The following is a 9,837-nucleotide window of genomic DNA, read 5'->3' on the forward strand; positions in this document are numbered from 1 at the left end:
AACCTGTCATCATCTTGTCTCATTGAGCAACCTGGTTACTACTAGTATATTTTATAACATTTAATGTTATATAAAATTGCAACATACAGTGTTTACTCTAGCTCCACAGAAAATTATTACCAAATTGGATTGTTTTTTTTTTTTTGTTGTTTTTTTGCTCGTCAGTCACTTCATTAGGTACACTTGTTCAACTGCTCATTAATGCAAACATCTAATGAGCCTACAACATGATAGCAAATCAATGTTTTTAGGCAGACATCAGGATGACCTGCTGGAGTTCAAGCTGAATATAACAACAGGAAAGAATTTTTCAACCAAAATTTAGAAATAATGAGGCACCACTTTTGTGGACATCATTTTGATGAAAAGAGAAGATATTTCACATTTCACTTTCTAACTAAATGAAATCATTATGTACGCTCATGTTTACATGAACTATGTTTAAATAGCAGAATGCATTATTTTATGTTCTCTGTCTTATCTGTCTTATGGCTGAAAGAACTTCAGTGATTTGCTGAATGCCAGAAAAGATTTAAAACGTTCACTACTTCTGTGATATATCTCAGCATTTTACTTATTTAACCTTTATTTTTACAAGTAATCGCACTGACACTCAGTGTCGCCTTTACAAGAGAGAAATCTAAAAATAACAAAAAAATGTTTCCTGTCCCAGTGACGCACATACTACACCTAAACTGAGGATGTGAGCATAACAAACCAGCCTACAAGTTGCACCAAACAGAGCCTTAACTGGTTTCATGTTCCGCCCACTGATAGTGAACTGAAACAAGGTGGCTTGACATGACACAGAAGCCATTCAACTTCTTTGGATTATTGTATTCAGCGTCACAAAAATATTTAATGTTAAAATAGATTTATTAGCAAGAAGATACCTTTGCTCACTGCTGTAACACTTCAGTTTACTCTGCAGTGTTTAGTCTGCAGCAAGACAACATGGACGTCAGAGCTCTGTGCATCAGACTGTGTGAGTACTTTCTCATTTCCACTTGACCATATTGCATTTTTTTTCTTTTTACCTTAAGATACAGTAACCAAATGCATTTTTGTGATCCAGTTATAAGATATGATGACACGTTTACTCTTAGCTGTAAAAGTCAAAAAGAAAATATGAAACTTTGTTGTGTCTCTTTAGTGATGGCCAGCATGATTCTGCTGGGTGCACAGGATCTGAAAATTGGTGTGTACATGCTATTTTCTCATCTATATTAAAATTATTAAACATTTTGGAAGAGAGAGCAATTCAGAAGAAAAGTTGTTGTTTCTTGTTCTTTTGTGATTTTAGCGAAACGCGTCCTGTGATGATTAATCATCATATGACTTATGATACACATTAAAAAAATATATATTTTTACTCTGTCATTATTAAAGTCTAGTACATCAGTTTAAGTAATAAGAATCTAAACTGAATCTTTCTTTATTCTGTGTTTCAGATGCAGTTTTTCTTCATATTGTTCCAAACAGACTGCAGTTCTTTGAATATGAATCCACAACATTTCACTGTGAAGGAGTCGATTATTGTGAAGTTCTGCATAAATTTAAAAGGAAAATAAATGCATGTAACAAAACTAACATGAGGACACCAACAGGATCATCCTGCAAAATGAGAACTCTTTATACAGACGACAGTGGAGAGTACTGGTATGAGACTGAAGGAGGAATAAGAAGCAACAGTATCAACATTTGTGTCACTAGTACGTTTGAAGAAAAATAAAGAAAGAACAACAACTTTTGATAAATTTTAATTACTTAATATTGGTTATAATTTAATATTGCTTTCTATTTAATGAAATTACAATAAATAAATATCAAATGTTTGTTGTTTCAGATGGTTCTGTTATCCTGGAGAGTCCTGCTGTTTCTGTGTTAAAGGAAGAAACTGTGACTCTGAGCTGCAGAAACAAAACTGCTTCCTCCAACTTTACAGCTGATTTCTACAAAGATGGACGTCACATCCATAGAAGCTCCACAGGAAACATGACCATCCACAGAGTTTCAAAATCAAACGAGGGACTTTACAAGTGCAGCATCTCAGGAGTTGGAGAATCACCAGAGAGCTGGCTGAAAGTCTCAGGTGAGACACAAAGATATATGAAAATGAAGCAAAACTGTTGAGCCTGACACACTATTTAAAATGTGTCAGTCTGAATAAACACTGAACATCTGAAAATGAACATTTGGGGGTTTTTTTTGTCTTAACTGAACTCTCTCTTTTCAAACTGTCATTTAGACTCTCAAATTGTGAATTCAACTACTAATCCAGACAGTCACATAGAGACGAGCCACGCTTCCCCTGCTGCCACACCTTGGATCACTGCTACGATTTTATTTCTTTTTCTCTTGATTGTGACCATGGGACTGTATCACTTTAGCAAAGGTTAGTGTGACAGAGGTAATGAAAATACTGAAAATATTTTCTTTTCATGCAAAACTTTGGATTCAATGCTTTTGCTTTGCTGTACATACTAAACATATATGTTTTCTTTGCAACATTAATCTGGAATCGAGGCACCTTAAGTGTTCTGACATGGAAAAATTAAAAGTGATAATTGCATGTCACATATAATGTTTGAAAAATATCTTGTTCATTTTTCTAAACGTAGATGGTTAAGGCACAACTGAAGCTCAAACAGGTCAGAACAGAGATACTGTGTTAATATTTTCTGTTCATTTTTATTGTTCAGTGGAACAAATGTAATAATTATAATAAATACTTTCTGTACCTTATATTTGAGAAATTATTTTATGTCAGAACTTGAAATAATAATTATGATGATAGCATTTAGGAGATTATTCTCAGCCCAAGAGATGTATTGCCTAATTAGATTATGCATTGTTTTGAAATCAACATGCCTGTTGTGCACTACACTAACATCGTTACTCTAAAACGTAGTTTATCAGCGTTTTAATGATATTTATGTTTTGTGTTTCCATGTCCATAGAGGCCAGTAGAGTGAACACAGGTAGAGCAACATGTGCTGCTGCAAGAAAAAACAGGAAGAAGAAAGGCATGTTTCCGAGGAGTCGTTTAACCACAGTAGCACAATAGTTTTTCTATGAAGTCGTAAGCAGAAAAAAAGTGCACTGCGTGAATGTTTTGTCAGTGTGTATGTGTTATTTATGAATGTGCAGATGGTAGTGATAATTTGAGCTTAGTGAACTTACGCCTCAAATGAAAACCACATAGACTCCAAGTCTCTTTCAGATATGAACTGTATCTACAGTGAGAACTTTGAGTTTCCTCATACAGCTCAGAAAGGTTACATGTGGCAAGAAGTACAACTTCTGACATGCATATCATTTCAACATAAATATTTAACACAGCTTTTAATTGAGCACTTAAAAAGTATAGGAGTTAAAAGCTCAATGAAAGGTGAAAACATGAACACATATAACATAATTAATTTTAATTCAATTTTCAATTTTATTTATACAGCACCAAAATCACAACAATAGTCACCTGAAGGTGCTTTATACTGTAAGGTAGACCCTACAATAATACATAGAGAGAAAAACCCAACAATCATATGACCCCCTTTGGCGACAGTGGGAAGGAAAAATTCCCTTTTAACAGGAAGAAACCTCCAGCAGAACCAGGCTCAGGGCCATCTGCTGTGACCGGTTGGGGTGAGAGAAGGAAAACAGGACAAAGACATGCTGTGGAAGAGAGACAGAGGTTAATAACAATCATTCAATGCAGAGAGGTCTCAGTGCATCATGGGAATCCCCCAGCAGTCTACACCTTTTGCAGCATAACTTTTCTTCTGCCTGTCCCGTTTGGCTCTTTTGCCATCAGAATTGTTGTCTAAAGGCAAAGAAAGATTTACTTTACCAAATTGACCATCCCAGATTTGCCATAATGGTCCATTTGATTCACCTTTTATTGTTTATTTTATTTTCACTTGCTAAATACAGGACAGACTTGACTGGAGGAAAGAAGGGGAGAAAGAAAGAGGGAAAGAGAAACAGCTGAGAAGAGGGACGGGGGAGAAGGGCAAAAGACAAAAACCAACAGAATGGAAAAGAAAAAAAATGCATATATCGATCACCTGGATCACCTGTTGAGAAAGAAAAAAGAAAACAAGCAGAAGAGAACAAGAGTAATAGAATAAACAACATCACAATGATATATGGGAATATGACAGTAAATACTAAATATTAAACATTATTGTGCAGCATAACTAAGGGAGGATTCAGGGTCACCTGATCCAGCCCTTAATATATGTTTTAGCAAAAAGGAAAGTTTTAAGCCTGATCTGAAAAGTAGAGTGTTAGTTTAATATGTGCATTGAAGAATATCCTGTTGAAAAATGACTCCAAGATTCCTCACAGTGTTACTGGAGGCCAAAATATTGGCATCCAGAGAATAAAAGGAAGGTTAGAGATTTGGCAATAATTAATTGTGACCACTGGGTCTAGAGATGGCTTTTTAAGTAACGGTTAAACTACTGCCAGCCTGAAGACCTGTGGTACATAGCGTGATACACAATCAAATTTATGTCATAAAGTGACACAACAGCAATAGAATGATGTCAACGTCCATTTGTGTGTGTGTCTGTGTGTGTGCGAGAGAGAGAGAGAGAGCGCGTGTGTGTAACTGTTAGTTATTTTATTTCTAACTAACCAAAAAGCTGCATTCTTATCTAACTGTGAATGTGAAATTTTGCTAAATTCAAATGAAAATCTATGAATATATTAAAAAGCAAACACGGATTATTGTTATTGATATTACTGTGGTTATTCATCCTCTCACTCTTATTGTTTCTCTCTGATGGAAAAAGATGCACTGTCGTCTACATCCATTTACTACAGCTTTGTCCCGAGTGACACTCAACCACACGGTACGATTCAGTGTTATTAAAAGTCATTTGTTATTGACACTAAGATTAAGCAAAGCAGAAATATCACGTAGTATTTGAAACAATCGAAGGTAAATAAGTGTTAATATTATTAGTGTAAATAAGGTAAATAAGTGTTTTATTACATAAGAAATTGGCTTCAAACTAATTTAATTTTATTATAGAACATATTCAACATTTTTTCTTAAATTTAAACCACTGAATATAGAGGTTAGCAATCCTTGGTCATTGTCACTGATATTACTGTGGTCATCTATCCTTTCACTCTCACTGTTTCTCTCCATCAGATGCGCGGTCCAATAGACCTATTTACAGCTTAGTCCAGGGGGACACTCAACCACAAGGTAAGACTCATTGTGATTAAAAGTCATTTAATAGTGACACTAAGATTAAGGGAAAAAAAAGGAAATATCACCTAGTATTTGAAACAATCTAAGGTAAATAAGTGTTTCATTACATAAAAAATGGGCTTCAAACTAATGTAATTTTATTATAGAACAACATATTCAAGATTTCCCTAAAACCTTAAATTAAAACCACTGAATATAGAGGTTAGCAATCCTTGGTCATTGTCACTGATATTACTTTGGTCCTCTATTCTTTCACTCTCACTGTTTCTCTCCATCAGATGCACAGTCTTTCACTCTCACTGTTTCTCTCCATCAGATGCACAGTCCAATAGACCTATTTACAGCTTAGCCCAGGGTGAAACTCAGCCACAAGGTAAGACTCATTGTGATCAAAAGCCATAATTTTATTATGGTTACCTATCTTTTCACTCCCACTGTTTCTTTCGGTTTCATTCTATTAGATGAAGGTGAACTGTCTTCTAGAAGCTTTTACTACAGTTTAGCCCAGGGTGACACTCAGCCACAAGGTGAGACTCATTGTGATTAAAAGCCATTTAATAGTGATGCTTAGATTAAGCAACAGCAGAAACATCACCTAACAAGTGTTTTATTATATAGAAATATGGGTTACCAACTAATTTATTACTAATTTAAGACTGGGGGCAGTTATGCCTTACGTGTTGCATTCAGATAATATGTGATGAAGATGAATAAAGAGGTTTCATAGTGTAGACACTCCAATGCTAACTCCAGTGTTATAATATAAATATACAGTGGTGTGAATAAGTGTTGGCCCCATCCTGATTTCCTAGTGTTTTGTATTTTCATAATAACATGTTTCAGATTATCAAACACATTTTAGTAACATACAAACTCAAGTAAATAACTCAAGTAAATACAAAATGCGGTTTTTAATTAACGATTACATTGATTGAGGGAGAAAAGTTATACAAACCTGGTCCTGTGTGAAAAAAATGATTGCCCTTTTTGTTAAATCAGGAATTAACTGTGATTAATCACATTGTTCGGAAAGCTTGGAAAGCTGTTTCACTAACAGTACTCAGGCCTGATTACTGGCAGACCTGTTGAATCAAGAAATCACTTGAACAGAACCTGTCTGACAAAGTGAATCTGCTTAAAATATGTCAAAAAAAAAGCCAATATCATCATCATCATCTAAAGAAACACCTGAGAAACAATGTCACTAAAATCTATCAGTCTGGAAAGGTAACAAAGCCATTTCTAATGCTTTGGCACGCTAATGAACCACGGAGAGAGCCATTATACTCAAATGGAAAAAACCTGGAACAGTGGTGAATCTTCCCAGGAGTTACTGGTCTACCAAAATTACTTCAAGAGCACATCAACGAATCATCCAGGAAGTCACAAAAGAACTCAAAGAACAACATTAAAGAACCACAGGCCTCGTGTTTCAGTTAAGGTCGGAGTTCATGATTCAACAATAAGAAAGAGACTGGGCAAAAATGATGGAAGAATTCAAGGAGAAAACCACTTCTGAACAAAAAGAACATATGTCTCACATTTGCCAAAAACATCTTCAAGACTTTTAGGAAAATATTCGTGGACTGACAAAACAAAAGTTAATTTTTTTGGAAGGTTTCAGTCACATGACATCTGTAATAAAACCTACAGCATTTCAGAAAAGAAACATCATAGCAACTGTAAAATATGGTGGTAGTAGTGTGATGGTCTGGGCTGTTTTCCTGTCTCAGGACCTCTACCAAAACATCCTGAAGGAGAATGTCTGGTCATCTGTTCGTGACCTCCAGCAAAGCAGACTTGCATTTTACAGCCGGACAATGGTCCAAAAAACACTAGCAAGTCCAAATGAAGATTTTGGAGTGGCCCAGTCAAAGTCCTGACCTCAATACTGACCTAAACTGAGTTGCTGTTGCATGACCTTAAAAAGGCGCAATACCATGTAGGTTTGGATTGTTTTCATCCTTAAAATGAACACCTGTATTTAGGAACAGCATTTTGTGTTTACTTGTGTTATCTAGCTCTAATATTTAAATTTCTTTGATCTGAAACATTCAGGTGTAACAAAAATACAAAAAAAACCCAACTCAAAAATCTGGAAGAGTGCAAACACTTTTCACATCACTGTATATAGCGTATTTACTCATTCCCAAACTTGTGTTAAATAATGCTGCCATGAAATAATACGTATGTAGAAAAGAAACCTTGTTACAGTACAGAGTACAAGAAAAATATACTTGTTTTTTTTTTTTATTCCATTCTATCTTGCAGGTTGCAGAGTGATCTGATTGAAGACATAATCACATCTCAGTGAGAGATTTTGTAATTGAAGATTTTTCATTTGGTTTTGGTTTCTACATTTATAAATCGTGATAACTTTTGTCTAGTTAGACACAGCTGGCTGCCAGACCCACATGGTTATAAGTAGATATGAGGCTGAAAGCTAATAAAAGCACCTGACTTGACCTGTCGGTTGTCTTCTATGTGTATGAATGCTGTTTACAAGAAAAGAGTCATTACAGCTTGTAACGCACACACTCACTGTGGTCAACCACTAATCTAAAACTGTTGCATTACACTTTTTTCCCAAACAGACGCATCACCTTCTGGGTGAGCCTAACAAGCTTGTCTCTAACTGAAATATGGTCTAGTAAAAGATAAAACACAGTGTTATACAAAAAAAACTTTACAACAAACGATTCATTAAATTTAAACAGGATTTGCGTTTACATGACGCACCCATCCCTCATTGCAGTTAGACCTGGTGACTCACTTAAATAGAACTCATCTGATGAAGTGAAATACGCTAAAAGATCTCAACAAGCAATAATAGACAAGGAAAAAAAAGTAGGACACTCAAAGCAGCAAAGTCATTGACATCAAAATAAAGATTTTGGAGTGGTCTAGTCAAACTCTGGACCTAAATCTGTTTGAAATGCTTGACATAATGTTAAACAAGCCATTTATGCTTGAAACCCCAGATTCTCAGGTGTTTCTTTAGATGATGATGATGATAGTAGTTGTTGAGGCTGCCAATGTTGTTCCATCTAGGGAGTGGGACAATTTTGGCCTTCTTCAGGCATGGCAGGATGCAGGACTAGGACAATGAAACTTTTAAGATCTTAGTGAAGACCCCAGCCAGCAGGTCTGCACATTCTTTTAGGACCCTCCCAGTCACCCCATCTGGAATGGTGGCCTTCCTGGGATTCACTGCCCTCAGTGTGCACCTCACCTCATATTCTAGTCAACGTGGCATTGCAAGGCTTGTAGTTGGTTAGGTGCTGATGTAGCAGATTTCAAATGGTTGACTGCGTTGTGACGACAGACACAGACTGGCTGGAAACTGGATTTATTTCTAAAAGACAAAGTGCAGCAGCAAAATCAGTGTCACACAGCAACAGCAGGCCTCTCCTCATCCCAGTGTGGAGTCCATGCAGCTCTGCTTACAATATATAAAAGAAAATACAATCTATCAAAAAAACGGTGTGGATTCTCCCAACAGCCACTTTAAAGTCAAATGTTATAGTGGGGTAAAACAGAGACAAATATGAAGCCACTAATAAAAACTTGTAATATTTAAATCCCCACTAAGATGGATCAATTACACAATACATATTCAAACAACTTTAACTTTTCCCAACATGGCTGAAAATACTATTCAGTGTGCAGCCTCAGGTCATGAACTCATTATACACTTACACATACCTAAAAGACAAAGTGCAGCAGCAAAATCAGTGTCACACAGCAACAGCAGGCCTCTCCTCATCCCTGTTTAGCACAAGTAAGGACCACATAAAGGGTGGTGTAACAGATAAAACGCAGTTCCAATTACTATTTTTCTCGTTCAAAGCAATCAAAAACACTTTGGGAGCTTTTAGCCATAAGAACTAATACTTAGCAAAGACAAATACACCAAATTTAAACGTATAATTTAGTACAGGGAGAGGAGCTACAGAAAGTATGCCTCGCCAGTGTGGAGTCCATGCAAGTCTGGCTGGGAAACCCCACACACGCAACATGTTTACAAGTGGCGTCACACTGATTAATTCCCCACTTCAACAGTGACACGTGGAACCTTAGTTTTACATAAATTAAATTTACACAATAAAAAATAAATAAACTATATACAATACAGTTTTGAGAATGTTCACACTCAGTATATTATATCTCAGCTACACTGAAGTGATCTCCAATATTCCTCTTGTGCACTGCCTTGGCATCTCTGATACAGTACCTCTTTTCAGATCAGATCTGGCTGCACTGTAATATATATCGTTACCAGATGTGAAATCAGCGTCATGTTGCTTTCAGATCTGGACCTCTTTAGTCATCCAAGATCTCTGATTAGAATACACCCAGAGAAGTCTGTCCACAGTGAAACCGTAGACACAGAAGTTTATGTATGAGAGCACAGAAGTTGTGTGCTCTTCGAGGTCCTGGGCCCTATTTCAGGAAGCCAGTTTAGTGCAAACTCTGAGTAAGTATACCCTGAGTTAACGAAAACTCTGGGTTTTCGGTTTCACAAAGCGAGTTCAGATGAATTCTGAGTGAGTCACTATGACGACACACTCCGTGAAGCTAACCTGCCCCCTAGCAGGTTTACTTCAACT

The 9,837-nt window shown here is 36.3% G+C and overlaps 1 protein-coding gene across 1 annotated transcript; it reads left to right on the top strand.

Moving 5' to 3' along the window:
- The first annotated feature begins 762 nt into the window (after positions 1–762).
- On the top strand, positions 763–3,475 carry LOC121812651 (low affinity immunoglobulin gamma Fc region receptor II-like). Its single transcript, XM_042215423.1, has 6 exons — positions 763–985; positions 1,154–1,198; positions 1,452–1,712; positions 1,847–2,092; positions 2,249–2,395; positions 2,961–3,475. The coding sequence occupies exons 1-6, from the start codon at positions 955–957 to the stop codon at positions 3,065–3,067; spliced, it is 837 nt and encodes a 278-aa protein (XP_042071357.1). The 5' UTR covers positions 763–954; the 3' UTR covers positions 3,068–3,475.
- Positions 3,476–9,837: the final 6,362 nt, after the last annotated feature.

This window comes from Haplochromis burtoni, unplaced genomic scaffold (genome assembly GCF_018398535.1).
Source record: "Haplochromis burtoni strain Fernald_Lab_line unplaced genomic scaffold, NCSU_Asbu1 Contig_717, whole genome shotgun sequence".
NCBI classification, from domain to species: Eukaryota; Metazoa; Chordata; class Actinopteri; order Cichliformes; family Cichlidae; genus Haplochromis; species Haplochromis burtoni.